Here is a 14809-nt window from a genome sequence, read left to right on the forward strand (position 1 = left end):
CAGCAAACACAATCAATATTTAAAATAAAATTTTTGATATCCAAACAGTGAAACTGAACGGTGATGATCCGATCCTCTAACACTTGTGCTAAAAATGTAGATGAAGTTGGCAGAGTCCCAAAGGTCAGTTCACCCGTTTCATTTCTTCTTGGCAGCGAGCAGGTTTGGAGCCGACACTTTAACTTTTCCTGGCATGTTTCTGGAAAGATCCGCGTCCTGAAGCACAAGACGACATCAGAGGGGACACAGTTTGAATTGTAACATCAAGAAAAACAAATGATTAGGGCTGCAATTAATGATGATTGATTACAGATTAATTGTTTTTACAATTAATTGATGAATCTATGAATAGTCAGAAAATAGTAGCAACAAAACAGTGAAAAAAGTGCTTATGTTGTTGAAATCTCAAAATATGTTTAATTTGCAATCAAACAAAATCAGTAAATCTTTAGATTGAATATGCTAATGTTTAATGAGTAATAATTTTATTAGCAGTAGTGCAGATTATTTTATGTATTAGAGCATAATATGGCCAGAAATTATAGAAAAACACCATATTGTGCGATGTACAAAAACTGAAAAAAAGTCATACTATAGTATGTTGATTTTTGTCAAAAATGGCCAAATTTAAAAAATGCCCAAAAATGCTAAAAATGGTTCAATTATACTAATTTGATACATGTGGTAGTATAGTTTGTCCAAAAATAGCGAGAAAAAAAACTTTATGGGATGTCCAAAAATGACTTCTTTTAAAAAAAGTCATACTATAGTATGTCGATTTTGGTCAAAAATCGTCAAATTTCAACATGCCTAAAAATGCTTAAAATGGGTCAATTATAGTCTGTTGATAAATATAAGAGCATAATATGACCAGAAATTACAGGAAAAACACCATATTATGGGAGGTCAAAAAATGACCCCCACAAATAAAAGTCATATGTCGATTTTTGTCAAAAACCGTCAAATTTTAAAATGCCTAAATGTGCCATAAAAATACTTTATTATAGTCTGTTGATAAATATTAGAGCATAATATAGCCAGAAATTACAGAAAATCACCATATTTGGGCTGTCCGAAAATGACCCGTTCAAAATTTTTTTTTTAAATGCTGAAAATGGTACAATTATACTCTGTTGATACATGTGGTAGTATAGTTTGCACAAAAATAGCGAGAAAAAAAACATTATGGGCTGTCCAAAAATGACTTCTTTTAAAAAAAAAGTGTCGGTTTTTGTCAAAAATAGTCAAGTTTTACAATGCCTAAAAATGCTTAAAATGGATCAATTATAGTTAACTGCTACAAATTAGAGCATAATATGGCCACAAATGACAGAAAAATACTATATTATGGGATATACAAAAATGAGCCAATTTTAAAAAGTCACACTATAGTATGTTGATTTTTGTCAAAAATGGTCACATTTTAAAATGCCTAAAAATGCTTAAAATGGGTCAATTATACTCTGTTGACACATGTGGTAGTATAGTTTGTACAAAAATAGCCAAAAAAACACCATATTATGGGATCACCAAAAATGACCTGTTAAAAAAGTAATATACTATAGCATGTCTATTTTTGTCAAAAATCGTCAAATGTCATAGTTTAGTCCAAAATGTGATCAAAAATATCTATAAAATTCAATAGAGTACAGGGAGTCACAAAAAAGAGTCATAGTAGTACACTATAAAAATGCAGTAAAAGCGTTTACCTTGACGCTGCGGAACAGGTCTTTCTCTCTGGTTGAGGCATCTCTGGCTTTCATAAAGCTGAGAACTGCAGTGCGTGCAGCTGGGAAGGACAAATAATAATCATTTGTGACGGCAATCATTTCCACAGTAAATAACTTGATCAGAGGCTTTTAGAATATTAGAATAGATCACTATTGTTACCTTTTCCTTTCTTCTGAGAACCGGGTGTCAGTTTCACCTTGTGCCTGTGGACACAAACAGACGAGTCATTTAGACTTCACCCTGCAGACTTCACTTTGTCTCTCACACAGAAAAGGACTACTGGTAGTTGCACATACTTGTAGTTGGACAGGGCGGTGTATGGAGCACAGACTGGCACAGCAAACATCAGCACGTCTTCAGGATGAGGCTGTCCGCTCAGGGAGGTGAGCAGAGTCTCTGCTTCCTGAGGCAACACACAGGAAACTAAAATTAGACTAAAGCTGTCGAAAACTTACTGGTGGGTGAAAATGAATGATGTAGAGTTAACATGCATTCAATTATTTCTTTCTGCAAGGTTCATATGAGGGCTGCAAATGAAAACACTTGAATTGCAATGTGTTTTCATTTATTTATTTATCCTGCAGTGAGGAAATTTAGTTGTCACAGCAGCTCAAGATACAGACACATAGATATGGAAAACAGAATAAAGAATATAAACAGTAATACATACATTCTGTACACATTATATGCATACATTTCTGCTATTTGGCATTTATTATTAATATATTCTTTTTTGTGTTTGTTTGTTTTCCTGAAAGTACATTACATTTTACAGATATTGCACATTGGAGAAAAAGTATTATAGAAATAAATATTTTAGCATGTTAATTACAGGGTTCGTACACTTTTTCAGTGGTCCAATTCAAGCACTTTTCAAGCACTTTCAAGGTAAATTTTCAAGCTTTTCCAGTATCTTACACCTGTTGTAAGTTGCATGTTTTAGATGAGTACTTACATACTAAAAGGGGGAGATTTCACTGAACCATACCAACATCGATGGTATTACACTTTTAGGAGGAACGGTCTTCATTTCAGATAGGCTACTCATTATTTTTTTACATTGAACATGTGATTATCTATAGTCTATAGATGGATATAGTCAGATTGCAAGAGAAATACAGTAAGAATTTCAAGCATTTACAAGCACTTTATCCAAAATCCAAGCACTTTTTAAACCTTGAAAATACAACATTTAAAGTTAAGCATTTTCAAGGATTTCAAGCACCCGTAGGAACCTATGTTTTTTTAAAGTCAAGTCAAAGTTTATTTATAGAGCACATTTAAAAACAACCTCAGCTGACCAAAGTGCTGTACAGTTATTAAAATAGAATAAAATCATACACAAATGGTTATAAATAAAAACAATGAAAATAATAAAATAGTAATAAAAACTCAATCCAAAAACAGAGTTAGAGATCGAAAAGAAAAATAAAAGGGTAAAAAAGTAAAAGAAAGCCAAGGATTCTTGCCTAGCTGGGACTGAACGCCCAGGAGAATAAATAGGTTTTTAATAATGTTTTAAAGGTTTGAGAGTGCTTGGATTTTTAGAAACTGCATTAAGTTTAGTAAATATAGAGGATGTCTACTTATAAACAGGTGACAGATTTTGAACCATGAAATTTTGTTGTATTTTCCTTATAACTGTGCTGTAAACAACCCAGTCTTTCTGCATAAGGGTTAAAAGTTAAATCTAATTTAATGTGATGAAGAAGTGACATAATCCATATACCGTCTATATGTACTGTATAGAAATATGGAATTTACCACAAGTATAAGTTGCAGAAAAAGCTCGATAAAGCACCTTGAAAATGCTCAAATCTGACTTTGGATCAGAACCCTGTTTCTATTATAAAACTATTTACCCACAGAACCCACCTCAGCTCCGGGGTTGTCCTGGTCCACATCATCCTCCTGAAAGAGACGACACAATTGATGAGAAATTTTAAACAGAAATGTGGATTTAATGGCAGGTAACTCTGCTAACATCACCAGACAAATAAAAATTGAAAATAAACACATTTTATTTAATTTCTTCTAAAATCTGGAAAAAATCAGAAATTAAATACTAAAAACTGGACTTTATAAAGTTAATACCTGTGGCAAAAAAATTCAAATTAAAATCATACTAATTCTAACTTGACTTGGCATTCTGAATCAAATTAATGAGGTTGTATCTTAATTTTCACAGTTACCGGACAAATAGTCTGAAATTCATCTCAGACCCTAGTACTGGATGTTCATACCTTGTCCTCCTGTTCAGCAGGAGCTCCCTCTCCTCCTGGCAGTTTCTCCTCCTCACCCTCCTCTCCTCCTGTCTGAGCAGGTTTTTTCGCTGCAGCTTCTGCATTACGAGGTTTTGGCGGTTGTTTCTGAGGGGCTGGTTTCCTGACGGGTTCGTCTTTCCCCTTCCCTTTCTTACCTTTCTTCCCCTTGTCCTTCTCCTCTTTAGCAGAACCAGCCGACTACAGAAGAAAAGTGGTTTTACTGTTATTTATTGTGTGGAGTAAAGAACATAAGAGTGACTGTAAGGTCCTGATTTATTGATCCTCACCCCCAGCAGCTGCATCATCAGCTCCCTGTCCTCTTCATCCTGGTCTTTGTATTTCTCTTTGATCTTCTTTAGCTTGTTCTGGAGCAACAACACGGAAGAAATACACACAGAAACATCACAGTATCAGATCAGTTAAGGTTCAAGATTGAGCCATCAGATAAACCCAACATAACATGTAAAACAACAAGTATAGTTTACCAAAAAACTCTTGAATTTATCAGGATGTTATTTCAGTCTTGAATAATTCCTATAGTTGTTACAGCATCTGATGCTGTGTGTCGATTTTTGTCAAAAATTGTCAAATTTTAAAGTGCTTAAAAATGCTTAAAATACAGCATATTATGGGATGTCCAAAAATGACCCCCTAAAAAAGTTCAATTTTTGTCAAAAATGGTCAAATTTTAAAATGCCGAAAATGGGTAAATTATAGTTTGTTGGTACATATTAGAGCACACTATGGCCAGAAATGACAGAAAAACACCATATTATTGGTTTTCCGAAAATGACCCGATTTAAAAAAGGTCATACAAGTATGTAATTAGTATGTCAATTTTTGTCAAAAATGGTCAAATTTTAAAATGCTAGAAATGGTCCAATTATACTCTGTTGATACATGTGGTAGTATAGTTTGTCCAAAAATACCAAATAAACACTATATTATGGGCTGTACAAAAATTACCCCCACAAAAAAAGGTCATACTATAGTATGTTGATTTTTGTCAAAAATCGTCAAATTTTAAAACGCCTAAAAATGCTTAAAATTATAGTTAACTGCTACAAATTAGAGCATAATATGGCCAGAAATTACAAAAAAAATACTATATTATGGGATATACAAAAATGACATAATTTAAAAAAAGTCATACTATAGCATGTCAATTTTTGTCAAAAATTGTCAAATTTTAAAATGCCTAAAAATGCTAAATATGGTCCAGTTATACTCTGTTGATACATGTGGTAGTATAGTTTGTCCAAAAATAGCAAAAAAAAACAACATATTATGGGATGTCCAAAAATGACCCACAAAAAAAGTAATATTAAGGATGTCGATTTTTTTAAAAAATGGTCAAATAACATCACACCATAACATGTCACACACAACACGTATTGTTTATAAAAATTGACTCTATAAGGATGTTATATATATTTCAGTCTTGAATAATTCTTATATTTGTTACAGCATCTGATACTGTAAACTATGTGATTTGTGATCAAAATTACAGCCTTTCTTCAGCTGAATAATGAAGAAAATATATAAACTTTTACTTATAATTATACATGTGATTGCCTTCCAATCCCTTGTAAATTTATGATGGTTTGTTTTAGGTTTTATTTCTTTTTTCTGTATGTTTCAGTGGCATTTTATAAGATTTGTAAACCTGAAAGTGCTGTGTGTTGTTGACGTTGTACTGCTGTGTTATGGTCCTGAAAACAGAACATTTAATCTTATCAAACTCTTTTCATACCCTTTGGCCCCTCTTCGGTGGCGGCTGGGAGGGGCCTCCTCCACCTCCACCTCCACCTCCTCCTCCACCTCCACCTCCACCTCCTCCTCCACCTCCTCCTCCACCTCCACCTCCTCCTCCTCCTCCTCCTTTGGATCCCTGATCGACTGCTGATCCAGCAGAAGAAACCTCAGACTTCTCCTCAGTGTCGCAACCTTCCTGTTTCTGCTTCTTCTTCTTCTCTTCTCTAGTGGCAAAGACAAAAACACCACATACTTAAATAAAATTAAGTCCTCTACAAACTGCTTGTTATGGTTTTTTTTTCTCAACACTACCTGAAAGCACCTAAAATCCTCTTAAATTTGTGGTATGAGCTTATCAGGAAGACGTGCATTTTTACTGTATTTGATTCTATTTGTTTACCTCCTCTGCTTGGCCGTCATGTGTTTCCTTCCCTGTGAGTCGACTTCGATCTGAAGAGAAATAATGAATAAATAAGAGTATGAAGTGAAATTCCTTAGAGCTCGGCAATCCGGACCAAAAGTCATATCCTGATATATTTAGGCTGAATATCAATATACGATATATAACCTGATATTTTTATCGCAAAGAAAGAGCAAATGTTCAGTCAAAGCCAAATATGACAAATCACAAGTAGTTTTATTGAAACCGTTTATTTCAGTAAAATATAAAAACTGTCTAGTACCTTTTTTAAAATCAAAGCTCCATAAAGTGCACATTTAAATAAATAAAAATATCTTAAATAAAACTAGCCCATGAAATAAAATAGGCCAATCTTTTTCTGAAATAAATATATTTATATGAGAAAAGAATAACGAACATTACAAAATAATTAAATATGACAAACCCTAGTAAGGGCAGCATTTATAAAGAAAGAAAAAAAAAGAACTATATCGATATGGTCTAATTCCATATCACATTTAAATATATATATCTTTTATATGGATATATCGCCCAGCCCTAAAATGTCTGTATGATTTTACTTAGATAAAACAGTTGTAATGTATGTGGCCTATCTGATTACCTGAGTGGTGACTTCCTTTTTGAAACCAGGGTTCTGAGTATTCCTAGAAATAAGGAGAGACAATTTCATTTAGTACCTGAAGAGCTATGAGGACCGTATGAAGTTGGAGGTGGAAACATCACCTGTTGGGCTGTAGATGAGACAGGGAGATGGTCGTATCGGGGAAGCTGAATTCTTCACTTTCTTCATCCTTCACCTCCTCTTCCTCTCCAGCCTCCTCTAGCTCCGCCTCCATGTCGTCCTCCTCCTCAGGAACAGCTGCCAGGTCTCCACTAGCACCATCGTCCCCCTCGACCCCCTTTCTGACCTTCTCTGTCTCTCCGTCGCCTCCTGCTCCTTCCTCTTCATTACTGCTGTCATCACCTGCACAGACAACAGAATCAGCACCTGACTGGAGTGTGTGTGTGTGTGTGTGTGTGTGTGTGTGTGTGTGTGGGGGTGTGTGTGTGTGTGTGTGTGTGTACAACGGTTGTAAGTTGCATGTTTTAGATGAGTACTTACATGCTAAAAGAGGTAATTTCACTCAACCATACCAACAGCGATGGTTTTACACTTTTAACAACCAAAAGTACAGTTTGCTAAAGTCAGATTGCAAGAGAAATACAGTAAGAATTTCAAGCATTTTCAAGCACTTTTCAAACCTTGAAAATACATTACAATTTAAGCATTTTCAAGGAATTCAAGCACCCGTACGAACCCTGCTTCTTACTCCGTTAGCGGCAGTTAGCTACAGTTAGCTCTGTAGCAGTACATTGTGTATGTGCTGCTGCAGGAGGTGTTCACTTAGCGATCTCTGTTTGTTTACAACAAGCACCGGACACTGTGCACAGTTAGCGATGCCGGTTAATTCACGATCACTATGTTTATGATCAGCGGAGACGCTGTGCATAATTAGCCATGCTGCTTTGTTTATGATCAGCTGCTGACGTTGTGCACAGTTGGCGACGGAGAAAACCAATGGAATGGAGACACGCAGAGTGAGCGGACCTTTGAGAGGGCGTGGCCTGAGACTTTCCCGGTGGCCACTTTTCCCCCTAGTGGAAACACGGCCTGTGTGTGTGTGTGTGTGTGTGTGTGTGTTACCTATGAGCTCCTCTCCCTCCAGCAGCTCTGCAGCTCTGGCTGTGACGTCCTCCATGTCTTCCTCTACGGTCTTCACCTTTCTCTCCCCTCGGTGCCGGAACACGCTCTGCTCATCGACCTGCACGGTTCAAGCGTGGAAATTAATTGTTTGAACACAAAGAGTTAAAGATGTACTCACAGTTTATGATGATATTTACCTTGAAGAGGAATCCGAAGCCCATAATCAGGTAAGAAGGCGGAAGAAAGTTTTTCTTTCCTGAGGAGAAGTACATCAAATGTTCATCATTTGCAGATAGAGGTCTCATATTTTAAACTATATGTATAAACTTTTAATTTTAGTGAGTCATACCTCTGATCATGAAGCTTCCGGTGGTCAGATACTCTCCAGTAGGAGCCGTCTTCGACACCTGAACACAAACAAGAGATATAACACTGTTTTTTACTCTGTGGAGTTTTTTCCACTTGTAGCATTATGAAGAAATGTTTCTATAAGTTTCTTTTTTGTTTATGTGAAACTAACCAAAGAACGCAATGCACCAGTGAAGGGAAGGATTAAGACTATGATTATTTTTATATTAGCAAACATGGTATGGCAATGCACAATTTTGAATATCTACAAATAAAACACAGCTTTGCAAATGTCAGTGATGAAGGAAGTGCACTACAAAATCACAGAACATTTAAATCACTTCTTAAAACACACTTTTATAGACTTTCTTTTATGTAATGCTTTCTATCTCACCACTCCTTTTTACTTCTTCACTTTTTATCTTTCATTTTCTGTGTAACTGAGAATGTCTTGTGATTATTCCTGCTCTGTTTTTCATTGTTTTTCTTTTAATGTAAGGATTGTTTTAGCCTTATGGCATCATTCTCTTTCTAATTAACTGATCTCTGTTGAAGCACTTTTAAAGCTGCTGTTTTTAAAATGTGCTATATAAATAAAGTTATTTTAATTATTATTACAATGCATTTTGGTCAGAGACACTGAATGTGTCTAGCATGTTATTGGATGAATCTTCAATAGTTTTTTGTTCTATTTATTTATTTTCTTGTGGTTATATTGTTGATAAAACCCTCTTGTTTAAGAATCATTTCTACCTCTGCCAAAGTTGATCTCATTCTAAAAAATGTTTGCTTTGATTTCAGTGATTCAGACATATATGCAAAGGTTTGTGCATTGCATTGTTGTTTCCATGTTGGAAATTCCACAAATAAATCACATATTATAAGATACATATAAGATGAAACACTGAATGAATAAGGCGGTTTAGGAGAAAACTCCACAGGGTACTATTATGTTACAGAATAAGCAGCTGGAGCTGTTCTGAAGACTCTTCACATTGATTTGTGCTTTAATTTGTCCCCCATCTGTAAACATACAGTATGTAAAGCTGGTTTAGTAGCTTGATCCTGATGACTCACCTGATGATGATGAACCCACCAGGCGCTGGTGATGATCTTGGCGTCCCAAGCAGCACTGTAGCACACAGCCATGGTGCCAGCTTCAGTCAGGGTCCGAGGAGGGATGGGGTCTCCTGGAGCAGCAAGACGCAGAGACAGAGACGCAAAAGATAAGATAAGATAAGATAAGATAAGAATATAAGCAATAATACATACATTCTATACACATTATATACATACATTTCTGCTATTTGGCATTTATTATTATTATATTATTTTTTTGTGTTTGTTTGTTTTCCTGAAATGATGTTACATTTTACAGATATTGCACATTGGAGACAAAAAATATTTTAGCATGTTAATTGGGTTAAATAAGTTGTTGCATGTAGTAGTATGAATATCAATTAATACATATATTTAAATATATGCAGAGATATACACAGTATAGTATAAGTGGTATATGAATCATCACGTATATACACAAACATCAGGTTAAATAGTGGATGGAAATGTGCAGATTTTACCTGAGGGGTTTTTGATGACACAGCTAGTCGCTCCGTGGAGGTCAGCATGAACATAGACATCACCTGAGAAGGTAAAGGGAGATAAATCAGATCTGGTTGAAAGTACTTTTGAAACTAGTATGTTGCGGGTCAAATTGACCCATTTCAAAGTTTAAAAATCTAAAAAAAAAAAAAAGAATAGTCAAAAGTATTTTTTCATAAAAATATATATTTTTTTCATTTAAAATAAATAAAAAATCAATGTCATGTAAAACCATTATATTTTATATGTAGGTCTGTCCATTGTACATAAAAAAAAGTTTTAACATGCATTTTTTATGAAAAACGAAATTATCCTCATTTAACCTTATTGATCTGTGAGAGGTAAAGAACACCATTGCACTAACTATTGATTGAAATGGTTAGTAATGGAGTTATTAATGAAATATAAACGTTTATAAATGTTTTGACAGTTTTGGATGAATAAACATGCCCCAGGTTGAATTGACCCACGAACCTTATTACTGTTCCTGAGAAACTAACATAACAGGAGGGTTAAAAGGTAAAAGTGTGTGTATATAAGTCCATTCCTTACCTGCCCGGAGGTAGCGTTTGACGATCATCTCGTTCTGCTGCTGATCTCTTCCTGCAATGACGAGATAATTCTCTGAGCTGATGAACCACAAGAACTTCTCAAACCTGCCGAAAGGAGAGAAATGGTTGAAAGAATGAAAGACTTGCATCACAGTCTAAATCCTTATGTGTACAGATGGCAGAGGTGGAATGTAACTAAGTACATTTACTCAAGTACTGTACTTAAGTACGATTTTAAGGTACTTGTACTTTACTTGAGTATTTCCATTTATGTTACTTTATACTTCTACTTCATTACATTTTGAGGTAAATATTGTACTTTTTACTCCACTACATTTAGCTGAAAGTTTTAGTTACTTTTCAGATCGGGATGCAACATAAAAAACATGATACATTTAAAATAATTACACATTTTTATCATTTAAACCACATAACAGTATATTAAGTAGTGAAACCGCTAACACTAACTTGACAATATTAACATTTTGCTTATATAATACATAAAACGATTATATAAAACAATCTGAGTGGGTTCATTCTGCATAACGAGTACTTTTACTTTTGATACTTTAAGTACATTTTGATGCTGATACTTTTGTACTTTTACTTCAGTAAGTTTTGATGCAGGATTTTTACTTGTAGTGGAGTCATTTCACAGTGTGGTATTAGTACTATTACTTAAGTAAAGGATCTGAATACTTCTTCCACCACTGACAGATGGTGATGTGTTTCTTACCAATAGACTTTCCTGGCCTTCTGGATGGTGGTTACAGTCTGAACCTCTTTCAGAGTCTGCTGTGTTTTTTTCTCTGCAGATCTCATGGCCTTGAAATGACATGAAAATGGAAGAAAATTTGAACAGTATGCAAAAAATAATAATTGCAAGTGTTTAAATGCAATAAGCAAAAAAGGGCCAGTTTATAGGCCTTGCTTTGATTTTAAAGATGTTCTTTGCTGATCATATAATAATTTGTTACCATAATCTTCTGTGTCGATATAAACTTGTTTGTTATTTTTCCAAAATATAATGAAGAAAAAAGGTGCTTTGGTAATTTAGAAATGGTGTCATCACACAGTTCATCCAGCAGAGAGCACAGTGACTTAAAATCTGGTGGGAAGTGACAGAAAGACAAACCTACACTGTCATTCACACACATCCCTCACCTTATCTGCTGCTTCAATAGTTTTATGTTCCTTCTTCTCAGCACTGCGTTTGAAGTCATAGTACCTAAAAAAAAACAACACAATGACAAGGTCCGTCAACTGTAAAAAACATCTCAAATCAAAATCAACCAAATCAAATAGCCTTTATTGTCATTATATAGGCAACTATACAACGAAATTGGAAGTGCCACTGCATAAGGTGCAGAGTAAGACAATCATAACACAAAACAACATTTAAAAATACAGAGCTAAACAAGAACAAAAACAAGAACAAGGTCATGTGATGTAATAAATAAGTATAAAAATAAATAAATTACTACTGAAAATGCTATAATTTATAAATGAGGTAGATTGTATGTTTTGCACATATCAATTGCATTGCACATGTCCGTTTTATTGCACTTTTTAATGAATTTATTATTCATTTATGTGTGGGTGCTGAGAGTTGTGACAGCCCAGGGAAAGAAGCTGTTTTTCATCCTGCTAGTTCTGCATTTAAGGCTTCTGTACGTCCTCCCAGAGGGCAGCAGGCTGAGCAGGTGGTGACCTTGGTGGTCCACAAAATGCTCAATTCTCGACTAACTGATTACATTTAAACTTACTTTTTGGCATTAGCATAAGCTGACAGGCCGAGATCCACGTCCACTAACACAGGCTTGTTCTTCTGCACCTTCTTGTTCTGTCCTTTGTCTTTGTTTTTGTTTTTCTTCCCTTTCTCCTCCACTACATCCTTTTTCTGGTCCTCTTCCTGATCTTCCTCAGTGACGTATGGATTCCTAGAGGGGAGAGACACACAAGAGACACGGGGTGACGATAAGCAAAGCCCAAATCTACAACAATATATAGACTCTAGGGCTGGAATTATTAATCGATGATCGATTAATTGTCGTTAAGAATTTGGTCAATCACGTAGAATTTTTAATCGATCTGTGTATTTTTTTATTTTACTTTATCTCTGACTGCGTATAAGTATTGGCCGTACATCAATAAGCCAATGAGCTGAGAATAAAATTGAATAAAGTTACAGTTTGCAAACTGAAAGTTGCAATAACAATTATAAAACACACAGAAATACAAGAGTATTAATTTGAGCAAAACTAGCTTACTGTATCAAACCTTGCTAGCATGAATTACTGAGTTTAATTTGATCCAAAACTTATTTAAACAATAAACACAATTAAATATGAAGATTACTGTGAAAACGAATCTCTTCGGAGGCTAAAACATAAAACATTGAACTCCTTGACGTTATCTTCACAGTTTAATCTCACTGAGTTAGTTTTACAATTGACCGGATCAAATCTCTTTTCGACCTTTCAAAATAAAAGTGTCCGTTATAAAACAGGCTTCTGCATAGTACTGTATATATATCTTTTATTTTGCCCATGTATGCATGCAGCGATTAATCAATTAATTGACCAGTAACGTTATATATAATCTAATCCCTCCTGATAATTACTTATGACCCACTAGAAGTCTGTGTGTATCTGCAGAAACCCCGCCCTCTGCCTGTATTTCTCCGTGTTCAGAACGTTCCTAGGTGTCACTTTTTGGGCACAAAACTACAAAAATAGCAGCCACAGTTGCAAAAAATAAAGCTTTTACTTTCACTGAGCAGTGAAAATTTTAAATGTTGTTGTGTTTACAAACAGGAAACTGCTAATCCTGCATAGTATGCCTTTACATGTCTTACTGTAAAAGCATGGTGATATGGTTGGTCTGCAGCTTCAGCTCCTTGATGGCGCAGGCCACAGGGTCTCCAGCAGCTTGTGCCTCTTTGACGATAATGCCGATCTCAGTCCAGTCCACCTGGTTGGCCAGAGCACTGCGCACCACCTGCAGCGCCCTCTCCACCACAGGCAGGTTCATCTCCACCAGCTCTCCCTTTAACCTGTCCACCTCCTGCAACACACGAGACAAGATTCAACATTTCAGTCAGTTCATTCTTCTTTGTATCTGTGAGAAACCTACATTTTTATACTTTACTTTATAATTTTTATACTGTTTATTCATATTTATTCTGCACTGGAATTCTATTCTATTCTACTCCTTCTTTAGACACTTTATATTTTATTGTATTTTTATTGTATTTTTATATTTTATTGCTTGAAGCATGCCTAGGTTGTTCTTTTTATTTAATTGTGTTGTCATTGTCTCTGGGTGTAATGCTGCTGCTACACTGTAATTTCCCAGCTTGGGATGAATAAAGTCTGTCTGTCTGTCTGTCTGTCTGTCTGTCTGTCTGTCTGTCTGTCTGTCTGTCTGTCTGTCTGTCTGTCTGTCTGTCTGTCTGTCTGTCTGTCTGTCTGTCTGTCTGTCTGTCTATCTATCTATCTATCTATCTATCTATCTATCTATCTATCTAAATGTTGGCAGTAATGCTGACCTGTGCTTGGTGCAGGGCCTCCAGTCTCTGCACGTGGTCCCTCTTTACGTTTTCCAACTTCTTCATGGCCTGTTTCTCCTGCTGCAGGGCCTTCATGTCAATCTTCTGACTCTCCATCTTAGAAAAGAACTCATCCACTGCCTGTGGAAGAGGATCACATAATTCATGTCAAAGTTCAGCCAAAAAAAGCAAGAAGTGTGAATTTTCATTGTAAAATGAGAAGGGATCAATATTTTATCCAAGAAAAGGCGTCAAGAAATAAAACCAAATATGCAGCCATGCAGATATTTACCTTGTCAAAAGTATCAAACTCCAAATAAGGGCTTTTTGCATGCTGGGCAAAGAGGAATGGGTGGAATTCATCATATCTGTAAATAAACCAGTATTAATTAGTATTAATAAGTCGGGATGCACAATATTATTGGCACGTTATCGGTATCGGCCGATATTGGCTTGAAAATGAACTATCGGACATCTGCCAACACGCTGATATCCGCCGATATAATAAAGTGATTAAATAATGGGGTGCACATCACCTCTCTGCTGCACCTTGTTTGTAGCTCATAGAATTGTGCAGTGTAGTCTGAGCCCACCTATTTATTTATGTTCTGATTAGGGATTTTTTGTCCTTTTTGTGATTTTGTTTGCACAGTGCAGATTGAGTCGTCACATATTGGGCTCCTGTTTTAAGTTCAATTTGAATTTAAGCAGCAGTCTGTAAGGTACATGTAGTTTTATTCAATTTGGGTTTAATTTCTGTACAGTTGCACTTTTCACATGTTCCCAGTGAACACAGGTTATGTTGACTTATTACAATTGGGAAATTGGCCAAATTTGTCCAGATTGTGGGCATTAGTTGTACGGGAAAAAAATATCGGTATCGTTAATTGGCTAAATGAGTTG

At 35.5% G+C, this 14809-nt stretch overlaps 1 protein-coding gene across 1 annotated transcript in view; it reads right to left on the reverse strand.

Annotated features, from left to right (window-relative positions):
- Positions 1–14809, reverse strand: part of LOC131988052 (ribosome quality control complex subunit NEMF-like) — a 19540-nt gene continuing 4731 nt past the window's right edge. Inside the window, exons 10-33 of the mRNA XM_059353054.1 lie at positions 14199–14274; positions 13907–14047; positions 13214–13422; positions 12123–12296; positions 11521–11584; positions 11093–11181; positions 10358–10461; positions 9784–9846; positions 9281–9393; positions 8205–8262; positions 8053–8111; positions 7856–7973; positions 6895–7135; positions 6773–6815; positions 6151–6200; positions 5853–5974; positions 5749–5783; positions 4283–4360; positions 3975–4193; positions 3607–3642; positions 2028–2134; positions 1891–1934; positions 1710–1789; positions 1–216 (exon numbers count right to left, since the gene is read on the reverse strand). Of these exons, the coding sequence (XP_059209037.1) occupies positions 139–216; positions 1710–1789; positions 1891–1934; positions 2028–2134; positions 3607–3642; positions 3975–4193; positions 4283–4360; positions 5749–5783; positions 5853–5974; positions 6151–6200; positions 6773–6815; positions 6895–7135; positions 7856–7973; positions 8053–8111; positions 8205–8262; positions 9281–9393; positions 9784–9846; positions 10358–10461; positions 11093–11181; positions 11521–11584; positions 12123–12296; positions 13214–13422; positions 13907–14047; positions 14199–14274 (2401 nt within the window). The 3' untranslated portion in view covers positions 1–138. The remainder of the gene's footprint in view (positions 217–1709; positions 1790–1890; positions 1935–2027; positions 2135–3606; positions 3643–3974; positions 4194–4282; positions 4361–5748; positions 5784–5852; positions 5975–6150; positions 6201–6772; positions 6816–6894; positions 7136–7855; positions 7974–8052; positions 8112–8204; positions 8263–9280; positions 9394–9783; positions 9847–10357; positions 10462–11092; positions 11182–11520; positions 11585–12122; positions 12297–13213; positions 13423–13906; positions 14048–14198; positions 14275–14809) is intronic.

This window comes from Centropristis striata, chromosome 16 (assembly GCF_030273125.1).
Source record: "Centropristis striata isolate RG_2023a ecotype Rhode Island chromosome 16, C.striata_1.0, whole genome shotgun sequence".
Lineage (NCBI taxonomy): Eukaryota > Metazoa > Chordata > Actinopteri > Perciformes > Serranidae > Centropristis > Centropristis striata.